This window comes from Megalops cyprinoides, chromosome 20 (genome assembly GCF_013368585.1).
Source record: "Megalops cyprinoides isolate fMegCyp1 chromosome 20, fMegCyp1.pri, whole genome shotgun sequence".
Taxonomy (NCBI): domain Eukaryota; kingdom Metazoa; phylum Chordata; class Actinopteri; order Elopiformes; family Megalopidae; genus Megalops; species Megalops cyprinoides.
Genome location: NC_050602.1, coordinates 28,304,253 through 28,318,800, shown reverse-complemented (window position 1 = coordinate 28,318,800; position 14,548 = coordinate 28,304,253). Strand labels below are relative to the sequence as shown.

The 14,548-nt window shown below is 46.2% G+C and overlaps 1 protein-coding gene across 1 annotated transcript; it reads left to right on the top strand.

Annotated features, from left to right (window-relative positions):
• Positions 1-9,353: 9,353 nt before the first annotated feature.
• Positions 9,354-13,640, top strand: bcl10 (BCL10 immune signaling adaptor). Its single transcript, XM_036553907.1, has 3 exons — positions 9,354-9,677; positions 12,579-12,867; positions 13,222-13,640. Exons 1-3 carry the CDS (start codon positions 9,627-9,629, stop codon positions 13,638-13,640), a joined length of 759 nt encoding a protein of 252 aa, XP_036409800.1. The 5' UTR covers positions 9,354-9,626.
• Positions 13,641-14,548: the final 908 nt, after the last annotated feature.

Genomic DNA, 14,548 nt, shown 5'->3' with positions numbered 1-14,548 from the left:
GGTGAAAGAGCTGCAGGTTTATGTGGAGCCAGACCCCAGCTGGTGATATGCAGTTCTGTTGGGGGTGGATATGTAAATTGCTTCTTCTCAGTATATTTCAGTTCTTAAAGTTTCAAAAGTAAAGTTCCCAGATACTGGAGAATGAAGGAATGAGGAAGGAACAGAGACCAGAGGGCTTCAGTAAAGCTGAAGTAAAACTGTTTGTATTCCCTGTTTTCTGCATAATGCGCCTGAGGTTTATTGAATGGAAGTATTTAAGTGTTCAGGTGTTGGTGTTGGTCCGGACTGCAGCCCCTCCCAGGGGCCCTCAGCCTTTTCTGAGTCTGTTCTCACAGCCGGGTGAGAGTGAGACAGCCTGACAGACAGCCCTCTGGAGGAGACAGCCTGACGGACAGCCCTCTGGAGCCACCCTAACAGTATTGTTCAGTGACCCATCGCTACCGAGTGATAAGAAAAGCAAAATTATCTAACACAGTTAACAATAACTTACTTTTATTACCTTCAGGATCTGTAGTGTTCCACACTTGAAAAATACTGTGATTTCAGCTGCGTCTGCACCAGGTTTGAAGTGTCTTTTCTGAGTCTGTTTTGAGTTTCTCAGGACTGCTGCACTACAGTTTGGAATGAGAATGGGTTCATCAATGTAGCTCAAAACTACCGGAGATGTAAGGATCCATGAGAATTCACCCCGCCCTGTGTGACTGTCCCCCCTGAGCTGCATTCTGACTGATGTGTGCACATTTATAAAATGTTTCTTTTCTCGGGGTGCAGACTGTATTAGCTTGGCTGTGAAGACTTACAGCAGTCACAGGGAGTGTGGTCAGTGAAGGAGAAGGTTTATGGGGAGACGATTGGCTCGGTTTTGTTATGTAAGTCAGTTTCCATGGTGTAACGGTATGTGCTAATTTTTCCATTGAATCCCTCTCTAAAGAGGAGTGGGGAGGGGGGGAATTTGGGAGGGGGGTTGGGGAATTCGGGGGGGTACAGTCCTGATGACGGGGTTTGCTGGCGCTCCACCTGGAAAATAATACTGTACACAGTCACAGGGCAGCAGAGGCTGTGTGCTCTCCCAGAAACAGCACCTTTTACCAGCTTCACTTCAGGGCTTCATGAGTCTGACCTCTGAACACCAGCAGAGTTTAAAACCTTACCAGGCCAGAGAGGAAAACACTCTCCCACATAAATGGAGCATCTGCCTCTGCTGTTTAGACAATCAAATCTAATGCATGATTTGTCAGGACCTGAAACTAAGGATGCACTGAAACCAGAATTTGGGGAATGTTATGTTTTTAAATAAGTGTTTTGATTCAAATATTTCAGCCCGAAATGGGGTTTACCGATGGGGATAACGTGTAGATACCATGACACTAGCAAAACTATAGCAGTATATCTGTATGTAAATATAGCGCATTCTATATAGTGAGGAGGCTTTACTAATCACAGAAGAAGAAGAAATTGATTCAAACTAAGAAATGCAAAACTGGGTTTTTAATTTTGGAATTAAACAAGGCAGTAACAAGGAGAGCCGTAACTCCGTGCTGATCTCTGTGAGATAACACATCAGAAAGTCTCACCCTTTTCGATCTTCACATGAGCCAATTACTTCTTTTGGAATCTGTCTCTTTAATTTTCCAAATTCCACTGAAAGGAAAGCGGTCTGCTGAGCAGCTGATGCGTGTGCCTGTATAGTGCCAGCCAGTGGAGCCAGAGGCACCCTGAGCAGCGCAGGGTCCGGGGTCCGGGGTCCGGGGTCAGGGCATTTCCCAGCTCGGGTCCTGGGGGGTGTGTATGTCCAATTCAAGCCTAATCGCTGAGGTTTGCCTGAGCTGTGTTTAACACAGTCTGAGAGGGAAGCTGCTGAAAGCTCTATGAGAAAGAAATGTGCTGTTGGTGGTGAGCTAGAAAAAGTATTAAAAAAATCTGCCCCTTTCTGTGTTCATTTTGGGACCACTTATAATATAATATAATATAATCAGTGACACAACCCACCATATTTTGCAACACGTAAAACAATTCCTGTGTTGCATATGTCTTAAGAATCTCCATGCATAAAGAATCACCCAAACTGCCAAATGGAAAGCATTTACAAACTGGACTGAAACCAGGTTGCTCTATAGCCGCATGTTTGCCCTCATCTCAGACAGCTGCGTTAGAGTGGAGAGAGCTTTACACACAGGCTGTGCTGTGCAGCAGGAGCTACGCAGAGGCTGTGGGTTATGAATGGAGCCAGAGGCTGGTGAGGTAACCAGTGACTGTACATCACATAATGCATCAGCCAAAAATATGAAATACAGACTTTTTATGGGTGAGACGCAGGGATGTGAGCGGGCAGGACAGCGCTGGTGTGGGCCTGCGGTGACTCCTTGCATCAGCGCGTTTTACTGCGTTCCGCGGGGTTTCCTCTCCGGAAGGCAGAATGAGCACACAGCCTGTGCTGCCTGCGTCTGTGCTGTGAGGCAGCTTCTCTCCTGCACGAGCTCCAGCCGAGCTGCGCGTGCCATGACCGCGAGGGTCAGGACCAAGTGCGTTCCCCGCATCAATGCGGGCACGGTCAGCGTGGTCACGGTCAGCGCGGGCGCGGTCACGGTCAGCGCGGGCGCGGTCACGGTCAACGCGGGCGCGGTCACAGTCAGCGTGGGCACGGTCAGCGTGGTCACGGTCAGCGCGGGCGCGGTCACGGTCAGCGCGGGCGCGGTCACGGTCAGCGCGGGCGCGGTCAGCGTGGTCAGCGTGAGTGTGGTCAGCACGGGTGTGGTCAGCACGGTCACGGTCACTGCGCAGTGCCAGCACAGCTCCTGCGGAGGTGTATCTGCAGAGACAGGTGAGTGCCAGAGCTTTAGGTGCTTGGAAGAGTATGTGGCTTCATGAAGCTTTCAGGTGGAAATGTCTGCAGGGAGAGTGAGGATAAACCAGGTCATGGATGTTTGGGCTGAATGTGGCCTGTTTTTCACTCCTCAGGTATAATTCCAGTCAGGTGAGATGTGAAGGTGGGGAGGGGCTTCAGGCTCTCACTGTTCCCAGATCAGGGACTCAGTGCTCGGGCTGTCTGAATGCAGGGGTGTGGCTTCATGTCACACCTGCAAGAGATCAGACTCAGGTGTCATGGGGAAAACTGTCAGTACAGATGTCGTGTCATGCCGCTGTCTCCAACAGTTTAACTATTTGTTGGAAACTCAGAGCTCCCCACACACACGCACACGCACACACACACACACACACACACACACACGCACACACACACACACACACACACACACACACACACACAATGCCCTTGAAGCTTTAAATATAAAAAACAGTTGGTAAAAACAGATGGGTCAAAATGTCAAACAGAATGCTTGAGGCTCCTTTTAGTCTCCAGCACTGTACAAACATTGTGTGTGTGTGCGCGTGTGTGTGTGTGTGTGTGTGTGTGTGTGTGCGTGCGTGTGTGCGTGTGCGTGTGAGTGTGTGTGTGTGTGTGTGTGTGTGTGTGTGTGTGCGTGCGTGTGTGTGTGTGAGAGTACAGCATTCTAGTTTCTGCATGCTGCAGTTGAGGTGTGTGTGGCTTAAGGAAGTTTATTCAACTTTTAAAAGTGATTTTGTTCCTGAGAAAGCCCTCCTCAGTCTTTACAAGAATGTTTTTGGGTCAAATTCCAGTTAAACAAAGATGATGATCAATGACATGTTTTTTCCAGCTGAGGGAAGGATTTTTTCAGTCAGGCCCTCTTTATGTGAAACTCTACAAGCTCATTGGTCAGGATGGCTGTTATTGGCTGAATCTAGGACATTTTCCTGCTGGAAGGATGACATCATGTTTTCTGTGGAACTGAGCGTGCACATGTTTTATATACTGACCAGAGTAAGTGTAGATATATTTGTACTGAAAAATTAAATTCAGATGGAGATGTTAACTGGATCCGCTCTAAACAAACGTCATTAGCACATATTTTGAATAGATAAAAACTGGCCTTTGCCTTCAAAGAGACTCTATTCCCTGAGGTGTATCTGTGGAGGTTTGAGTGGTGAATGTAGCTTAAAATGCCTCATAACTTTTGCAGGGGTCAGAACGTGTCACCTTGGGCCCTTGCCGTGTGCAGTGTTGCGTGATGCTGTAGAATGCCTTCCTCGTGATGTCACTGTTACTCCATGTTCTGGAAGGTTCCTCCCACTAATGTTCCCCACATAATCGACCCACTTCCTCTCCAGTGATTGTTAAACTGTGTGCTGCTTCTGGTGCTCCTGTCCGATTGCTCTGACAGGGCTCCTCTCACTATTCACAGGGTCACTGAGCAGCAACACAGACAGAGAGGAGGAGGTGAACGAAGGCTGACTGACGGTGCCATGTTTCAGCGGACAGCACAGGCACTCCGTGGACCTGCCCAACAGCGCAGCCAGACACGCGGCACCCGCCCCTCTGCTGAAACGCACCTCGCTGAGCGTTTATAGGAAGCCTGTGGGGAAAGTGTTTAGTCCCATGCAGGTAAAGCACCTTCCCTCAGTCAGGGAGAGGGAGGGGCCGTGGCAGCTCTGATCATGTGACTTGCTTTCAGCATCTGCACATGGATCATCCAGGTCCTCATTCCTGAATCTCCCTGGCTTGATCCAGTGATCCTGCCAGTGCCTCTGAATTTCACATAAAAACGTAAAAACCCGTCGGTGACAGACAGGAGCTCAGCTCAGACATGCATCAGCAGGAGCGGGAGTCTCCCGCTCAGCGCAGTTTTGCGAGAGTGGGTCTATCTCTCCCCACAGCTGGAGCTCAGGCCTGCCTCCCACTGATACTCCACACCTACAGTGCGGTCACACTGTACAGCCCAAGAAAGCTTAAAAGTTTAAAAGCATCAAGTGTACAGATATTTCATAAGATTACGCAACTTTTTCCCATCATTTTTTGTCCTGCTTTTATGGCCTTTCTAAGTGGGTAAGAGGAGGGGGCAGGATGGCTGCACGGTGGCAGGGGGCCAGGGGAATTTCACTGATCACATGCAGATACACACACTGGCTGCAACTCTGCGCTCACGTGTGTCTCTTTTAAAGATATAAACGGAAAGTTGTGGATCTGAGGATATAAATACATTTCTGATGTGCATTTTTTTAGCATTTTCGTAATGGTAAATGTGAGAAAATGATCAGAGGCTGCCGTCTGTAAAACCAACGGTATGCTGTCTTTGGTGGGTTGATGAGTAAATAGTTGCACTATGCGCTTTGCCAGCTCTCGCTGCCGCTGTGATCAGCACGGCTTTCCTGCAACAGGATCCTTCCAGTCTAAACTGAAATGTACAAAAGGTGCATATTCTTTCATTTTGATTAATGACAGTGAGGTCAACATGCAAATGATAATCTGTAAATAGCAACTCCACCACCCTCTGTCTTTCTTATATCATAGTTATATATCACCTGCGCATCAGTCTTTGTGTGAGTGAGAAGCAGTTTAATTTGATCTAAATTGAAGGAACTAAACTGAATGGTAGATTTTATTCTTATTAAATGAAAGATATACATTGACATAAGATAGAGAGAGGGCTTAATTTATGTTGGGAATGTTGTTTTGTCAATTGGGCTTGGGTTGGGACAGTGAATTTTGACCATGTGTGGAGTGTAGAGGGGTTTATTGTAGAATGTTATTGTTTGATGGTATTGATGATCGATATTGTTTGGGTGGGTGTGTGACATTGAGGGGTGCGGTGTTCGGGAAACAGGGATAACACTAATGCACACACTGGGAGGGCAAGGACCGGGGTGTCAGGAACAGTCACATGACTGACAAGCAGCAGAGAAAATCACTTCCAGATCATGGAGTCTGCATCTGGTTTATTACCAGAGTAAAGCCATTTTACAAATAGAGAACAGCTACAGAATTACTTCAATATCTCAAGTTTGGAGGGGAGAAAGCAGAAGTCCTGGCTCCATGATTTTCAGAGCTCTTTGCTTTAACTATCCCAAACCTGGGGATCAGGCAGACGATGACTGTGTACACTGGCAATCTCAAAGGAGCCTGAGTGACTCAGAACATCCTCTCCATGACAACAAAACTAACAGGTTGGAGGAAAACATTAATTACTCTTGCATATGGCATTTTTTAAAATCCATCCCAGCTACAAGTACAGCATGTGTAATATGTGGTTTGAGGACGAGCTGAAACACGTTGATAAACAGCTTATTGGACAGGATCATCCTTCATCCTTCATTTCACACAAAACAGAGCAAACCAGGAGAGGACCAGCTGAGAGCAGCGTGGGCTGGTAGGCACTGTGGGGTACATGAGCGCTGCTCCTCCCTGCCCCCCCCCCCCCTCCCTCACAGGTATTTCCATGAACAACTCAGTCACTGCCAATGCTGTTCCTGTCACACTCACATGTGGTGTCAGTTGTGTGATTTCTGTGTGACCGCCAGGTCTCTGTGTGGATATAAGCAGTATAGTCAGGGAATTTAGTTGAGGTTGTGAGCTTGAATCCCAGGTGTTGTACCATTCATAATGTCGGTATTGCCTGCAGCTGTCCCTTCTGTGTGATCCTCCCCTGCCCAAAATCTCACCACTAAATTATCCCTCTCCCAGCACACCCATCTGCCTAACTGTGGAATTCCGCGCCTTGTTACAGTCTGCGGAGTCTCCGCTCATAACCTGCTGCCCTCAGCAATGCTACTGCACTGCCCCCACACCTGTCAGCCTTTCACCTATATAAAAATATAATATAATATAATATAATATGACTCACCAGACAACAGAATTTCATGTATGTACCTGACATGAAGAAATCTCAGTCAGATCTCAGTTCCCGGGGAAGTGACGTGGCAGAAACCTGTTCCCAGATCAGTGACTGCAGCAGCCTGGACTGCTCGTGGTGGTGGGGATACGCTGGGGAATTCCAGGCCATTATTCAGAACAATATGCTGCTTCAGCTGTGGAGTGTCTCTCTCCGCATACACATCTCTCTCAGGTGTGAGTCAGGACTCAAGCTCCTGTGATTATCTCTGTGATCTCAGTTTTAATTACAGGGTCACAGACAGTCTGAGGCACTACAGAGCCCTCACAGGCTGCTGGAGAGACTGTCTGTGGGACAGCCTGCCACACCGCTGTATTTCTGCAGAAAGTGTCTCAGACACGTAACTTTCAATGATATGACTGACAATAACTTTCGATATCCCCCAAGAGGTTAAGAAATGTATCTCAAATTGAATGTTGGCTTACCTGCACAGGTTTGTAAAACATTCACAATCAAATTGTTTCCACATCACTAACCCCTATCAGTTGAAAAGATTTAAATGACATTACATAATCTAAAACAGGCCACAATGACACATCCATTAGTGAAAGGTAAAACCCTTTGTATGATAAATTATACTTCGGATTGCTGTCATGTCCACGTGCTGTTTGTCTGCTGGGCACTGATGGGTTTAACACTTCAATTCTCCCTGCTGCTGGTCAAGACAGCGGCGATTTGAGTGTACTCACAGACAGATCTCAGCGTGATCCTTTTGACTGAATTCATCTCCCGGAGAGTTACCTTCATAAGCTCTCAGAATTTTTTGTTGTTTCCCAAATTGAGTAAATTCTCTCACCAATGACAAAGAAAATGATGTATCATTATGTTATTTAATAGCCAGTTTTACAAATACTAAATGAAAAATAGCGTTATTTCCTGTTGACAGATGTTTAGATTAAACACGGAGACATTTTATTCAGAAAAGGATCTTGTTAACCATCTTGTTAACTCGCACCATTATGTCGGCCAACATATTTTGGTCTGATTCATGAGAATGATCTCACCGCGTCAGCTCCGACACAGGCTGTGCGCGAAGGCAGCCGTGGCTCTGGTGCGGAGCTCGTAAAGTCTCAAGCGAAGCAGATCTGGACTCCAGGTCACAGAGTATGAAGTCATTCTGGCTGATCGCTCAGGCTGATTTCATCTCTGTCACGATAACCATTAAGAAAAAAGTACAAATTACACCATCGAAAAAAATGACTAAAATGCAAATATTTATACAGGTTTTTACATGGTGTAATACTATTAGGTGCTTTAAATGCTATAGTACAAAATGAATACCTTATTAATATAGCCAAATAATCTACAAGCGTTTCAATCGTTCAATTCCTTTAAAAAATACATAGAAAAAAGAATGTACAGTACTGTATGTGAATCACTATATTGTATGTGATATCTGTATGTGTTTCTCTGAACAACTATAAGTATGAGTTTTAACTTTTGTTTTTTATTTGAATGCAGCAAAGCAATTTCGGTACTGATGATTAGTAACAAATAGATTTTGCTACAAAAAGTTTCAACTTGACGTCGGATTTGCGGTTGTATTTTTTTTATCAATACAGTCAGAAAATGCAGTATATTTGTTTTTCAGTCCGGATATTCAGAGGTCAGTTCTCGGGAGAGGAAATTCGAAGCTTGAAATGACACAATGACACGGCGTTTTGATTAGAGCGCTCTCTAGTGGCTCTAAGTCCTTGGGCGCAAGAGGCTCTACAATAATCTTTCTCACACCTTTCTGAGCTATAGTAGAAAGAGCTTTACAAAACAAACGCAATACAAGAGATATTAAAATAATGACACGAAAGGCACGTAAGACAATAGAAATTATAGAAATTGACATAATGACAATATATTAAAGGGACCGGATCATAAACCACGAAGAGAACATGCTAAAGGAGACCGATAAGAGAACAGTTTAAAAGCGTGTTTTGGAATGGTGTGAAGAGGACACTGAATTAGCTGCTCTAATATTTACTAGCCTGTTCCGTGGGAGCTCTGATTTGACAGGGTGAGACCCGGCACATAGATTGTCACCTATGTTTAAAGGTGTTATTGAGGTTCTTGTCTGATCTGTTCTGCATGCGCTGTCGTGGTAAACTTTGTAAACCGCTCTGGATAAAATGAGTAAGTTTAAATGTGAACAATAAAAGGCCTATTATTCGTTGTGTGACGATTCTCTCCCGTCTCGTACAACTGGACCTGTTTGTAGTTGTGTTACAGTAGATTGATACCAGTTTCCACAGATTGCCAGTTTTGCGAGGAATTTCAACAAAAAAAGAAGAACAATTGTAATCGTGTATCCTTAAGCAAGTCGTTCACAATTAAAAATAACTTTTATGGTGTTCCGGAGCATTCAGTGGCGTTTACCTGGCCAAATGGCAGACAAACCCTGAATTAGCAATCAATTTTCCGCATTCTGAACAGAGTTTGACACTCTACGACATAGTTTCCAAAATAGTGTTTATTACTCTAGCGTGTCAAACAGTAAAACCTCCTGTTGCAGTACTTCCATTGTTTGATGTACAGTCGCGGTTGAGTTCCTCCTGCCGGAGAGCAAAATCCCCTTTTTCGGTCTTACTCATCAGTAATAACCGCCTGCGCGTCACACCGCCGGTGGAAGCAGGAAGTAACCTGCTGCACTTCACTTCTCTCCTCACTGAAATTACGGAGATATCAGAGTTTTCAGAGGGCTGGCACACGGAACCTTCCGATATGTTATAATAATCGTTTATCACACAAAAGTAGGACCGAAGACAGGCTGTCGCACCTTGCTAACAGCTAACGCTGAACTTGTGTGAGCGCACGGCCGCGGTTGTTGGCTCGCTGCCTGCAGTGGTGTTGTACATAAGACCCCGGAAGAAGCGCGTCGGCCGGATCGCGATGGACGTCCCGCAGCTGACGGAGGACGAAATGGCGGAGATAAAGAAGGAGGTGGGTTCGGCGCGCCTGCGGACGGCTTTGCTTTTCAGTTTGTTGCCGAACAGTCGGCGCAGCGCGCGGGCAGAGAGCAGCGCGCGCAGACGGGCTCGCGATAGGCGACATGCTGCATTTGCCACGCGTGCGCGCTGGGGCATCGCGCGGGCGCAGAGGTGCGCGAGGGCAGCGCTCAGGTGGGGGACACATCGCGCTCGCGCCACACCCTGCGCGCGGGTCCGCTTCCGCTCCCAGCTGCAGAAGCGCGTGGCGCTGCAGCACAGGCAGGTAACGCTGCAGGGCAGGGCCGCCTCGCTGGCCTGCGTATCCGTTCCCACCTCCGCTCCCAGCTGCAGAAGCGCCGGGCGCTGCAGCACAGGCAGGTAACGCTGCAGCACAGGCAGGTAACGCTGCAGGGCAGGGCCGCCTCGCTGGCCTGCGTATCCGTTCCCACCTCCGCTCCCAGCTGCAGAAGCGCCGGGCGCTGCAGCACAGGCAGGTAACGCTGCAGCACAGGCAGGTAACGCTGCAGGGCAGGGCCGCCTCGCTGGCCTGCGTATCCGTTCCCACCTCCGCTCCCAGCTGCAGAAGCGCCGGGCGCTGCAGCACAGGCAGGTAACGCTGCAGGGCAGGGCCGCCTCGCTGGCCTGCGTATCCGTTCCCACCTGTCCCACACACAACTAGTATGAAGAAAAGACTCTGCTTGGCATTATGCGGTATTTTAACCTCAAAGTGAATTACTCGCAATACAACAGCAAGTTTAAACGTTACGTATTTGTGTCCGGCGTAAGGTTTCATTTTTTGATGCAATTTGACATTTTAGTAGTACGTACATTATCGTTCACTCTGGGGGAAAAAAGTGATTTATAGGACGTGTTTTGTGAGGACACAATATCATCACCATAAATACTAAATAAGCATAGACCTGCCTCTCCTCTACTGATCAGTTTGTGGAATAGTCTTTTACCTTTTACCAAAAGTGAAACCTTATGGAAGTTGTGTGTACCTTACATAAACTGCAACAGCACTTGAAATTATTTGACATGAATATTTGCGGGCTTTGTATAACTGAATAAAGAAACAGTGTTCTAAACAATTTTTATCTATATGCCAAATAGGAGAAAATTGAATAAATTGTGAGTGAGTGGAATATTTACCTAGCTAAACGATTACAAATTCAAGATTTTACAGATCTCAGACAGGCAAGTGAAATGTGAGCCATTTACATTTAGATTTCATATGAATGTGAGTACTTGTGTGGGAGTACATACGGTACATACACACCTGCAGAAATGGGTTTCACTGACATAGCCATAGAATGGTTTCAGTGCACAACAATGGCAAGTTACTCCCACACACTTTATATGTGTATTATGTGTAGTAATAATTAACACCATCAGTTTGATTACACTGATACTAATAGGGGAACATATACATGGGCTGTTTGTACAAAGCATGTTTGTGCTGTGAAGTCATTGCACGGTAAGTCAGTGTGTTAAGAGGTGTATTTTAACAGTACAACAAATACATCAGTATCATAAACAGATGTCTGGGTTTATATTACAAAGGGAGCAAATAATTGGTATTATTGGTATCGTTATTATTTTCTCTCTTCTCCTGATAACTTGTATTGGGCCTTGCTGGCAAGAAATGGGAGATGGTTTTTATTTAAATGATGACCAAGTAATATATACTATATAAGGTGACAGAGCAGGAGAGATTGGCAGGATTTGATCAAACACGTATGGTTTAGGACTGCTGCTTTCCAGGATTGTACTGTTTCATGTAACATCAAGAATGTGAAAGACCACATCCGCTGTAGATGGGAAAAATAAGCACATGGCCAGCTTGTGTTTCAAAATACAGGAAGCACTGGGCAGCACTGTGTCACACTCAGTGACACCTATATTTATACATCTGTATCTGCTGCTCTGTGGAGGGCATTTGGCCACTTGTGTATGGGAGTAAAGCTGCAGCTTTGCAGGAAATGGTTGTTTTCTGAATGCATTTATGCTTGTGATGTCATGAGCTTTTGCAGTATATCTTACAGGTTAGAGAATACTCTGCGGATGAAACACACAGGCAGTCAGATATACACAGGGTCACACACACACACACGCACACACACACACACACACACACACGCACACACACAAAGGAATAATCCCACTTTAACAGACACGATAGTAAATTATTAGAAATGAACAAACACAATTGCCAATGAAATAAATGATGGACAAATGTAGATATGGAAATGTAGTGATGGGATCACACCTCCACTGTACGCAGTACGTAGTGCATGTTAATATATGTTAATAATTATAAACACTAATAATGTGGATGGGCAGTAGCAGTTGTACTTATCCTCTCTGTAATTCACATATCATAAAACATATAAAAAGCAGTTTATGTTTATGTGTGTGTCAGTACAGCCCTGTGAATGTGTGTGTGTAAGTACAGTCCTGTGAATGTGTGTGTGTAAGCACAGCCCTGTGAATGTGTGTGTGTCAGTACAGCCCTGTGAATGTGTGTGTGTCAGTACAGCCCTATGAACGTGTGTGTGTGTGTGTGTGTGTCAGTACAGCCCTGTGAACATGTGTGTGTCAGTACAGCCCTGTGAACATGTGTGTGTGTCAGTACAGCCCTGTGAACATGTGTGTGTGTCTGTCAGTACAGCCCTGTGAATTTGTGTGTGTCAGTACAGCCCTGTGAACATGTGTGTGTCAGTACAGCCCTGTGAACATGTGTGTGTGTCAGTACAGCCCTGTGAATGTGTGTGTCAGTACAGCCCTGTGAATGAGTGTGTGTCAGTACAGCCCTGTGAACATGTGTGTGTGTCAGTACAGCCCTGTGAATGTGTGTGTGTCAGTACAGCCCTGTGAATGTGTGTGTGTCAGTACGGCTCTGTCCTTTTTGCAGGTCCTTGAGAGACTGCGGCCGTATCTCTGTGATAAAATCATTGCGGATCGGCACTTTGATTACCTGAGATCCAGAAAGATCCTGTCTAGAGAGGACACAGAAGAGATCAGCTGCAGATCCACTCACAGGAAGCGTACCGGGAAGCTGCTGGACTACCTGGCTGAGAACCCGCGCGGCCTGGACACCCTCATCGAGTCCATCCAGCTCAGCCGATCCTCCAACTTCATCATCACCAAAATCACCGACGAGGTGCAGAAAGTGAAAAACGAGAGAATCGAGTCCTTAAAAGGTACAGTTTCACCGCTGAGTGCACTGATACTACTGCATAAATGAGTAAATGAAAGAGATATGCTAAAATTCTCAAATGAAGGTGCAGAACTGTCTGACCTGTCATGAAACCTGCTGTGACCTGTTACAAAGTCAGTGGCAGTATGTTATGACCTGTTATGACCTGTTACAGCCAGTGGCAGCATGCTATGACCTGTTATGACCTGTTACAGCCAGTGGCAGCATGCTATGACCTGCTATGACCTGTTACAGCCAGTGGCAGCATGCTATGACCTGTTATGACCTGTTACAGCCAGTGGCAGCATGCTATGACCTGCTATGACGTGTCTTTGTCTGTTGCGGGTTTTCCCTGCAGCTGGCGCATCCTGTAGTGGATACCTGCCAACAAAGTGCATGGGGGCGACAAACGACCTGTCCAGGACGTTCTCCAATGAGTCCAACTACACGAAGGCGTGTAACTCCACCCTGCTGTACCACCCGGAGAGCGAGTGGAGCTCCAGCGCAGGGGACATGCTGAACCTGCCCTGCGTGTCCAGCTCGGAGCGGGACCTGCTGGACAGCGCCAGCGTAGCCCCGTCCTCGGCGTCTGGCCTGCCCAAACCCGGCGACCCCGGGGCCCCTCAGCTGCCGGGGGAGCTGCAGGCTGAGCCCGAGGAGCCCAGCAGCAGCGGCAGCAGCAACCCCAACTTCCAGCCTCTGCGATCCCGCTCGATGACCCCCCCACACCGGAGCCTGCAGTCACCCTACTCCCACTGCCCCCCCCACTCCCACTGACCCCCCATTCACACTGCCCCCCCCACTCACACTGACCCCCCCACTCACACTGAACCCCCCACTCACACTGCCCCCCCCCCCCCCCCCCACTCACACTGCCCCCCCCCCCCCCCCACTCACACTGTCATAGTCTGATACCCACAGTGCTGTGCTCCATACTGTCAGGTTTGATATCCATAAAACTTTATGACAGTGTTTTTTTTGTTTTGTTGCTGGGGATTCCTGCATGTACAGTGGATCTGGTATGTATAAATCTGGTATCAACATGTTTCAGCCTGTTTCACAGTAAGGTAATCTCCAGATTCAGTTCAACCATATTGCACTTCTGCACCTGTGCTGTGTTCTTAGTAACACATGAAACCAGTGAATGTGCTTTCATTAATAACAGCAGCCCACAATATTGTCAATAACAGCAGCCAATCAAATATGGAACACATAACACTTGCAGAGTGCATTGTGATTGAAATTATGCCTAAGAATTGTTATTTTTAATGTTTTAATATACATATACATATACATATACATACACATATACATATGTATGCCTCTTATGATATTTTTTCTTTGGGTATTTTGTTTGTAAATATGACACTGGAATCTGGGAAACTACTTTTAAGTATTTAATATTCAAAATCTGGTGAAACTTCTAGCTGACAGGTTGCCATAGATAGGCACATGTGGATGTGTATTTATAAGTACTATTTAGTTTTAGTTAGTATTTAGTTTTATAAAATTAAAGAAAAGACAATAATAAAGGATGTGATGAAATTTTAGCCATGAGAGTCATTGTTTAAATAGTCTTGGCCTCTCGATGTGCTATTTTCTTTTTTTTTTAATTTCATACTATTTAATTTTCCCTTTTTCCTTACATTCTCCTTCTCTGATGCAGGAAAAAGCTGAAAACTTTG

Excerpts from the sequence above, each read along its gene's own strand:
- bcl10 (XM_036553907.1), top strand. The coding sequence starts at position 9,627 with ATGGACGTCCCGCAGCTGACGGAGGACGAAATGGCGGAGATAAAGAAG. Across the intron at positions 9,678-12,578 it reads TGGCGGAGATAAAGAAGGAG|GTCCTTGAGAGACTGCGGCC; the intron begins GTGGGTTCGGCG and ends TCCTTTTTGCAG. Across the intron at positions 12,868-13,221 it reads GAGAATCGAGTCCTTAAAAG|CTGGCGCATCCTGTAGTGGA; the intron begins GTACAGTTTCAC and ends TTTTCCCTGCAG.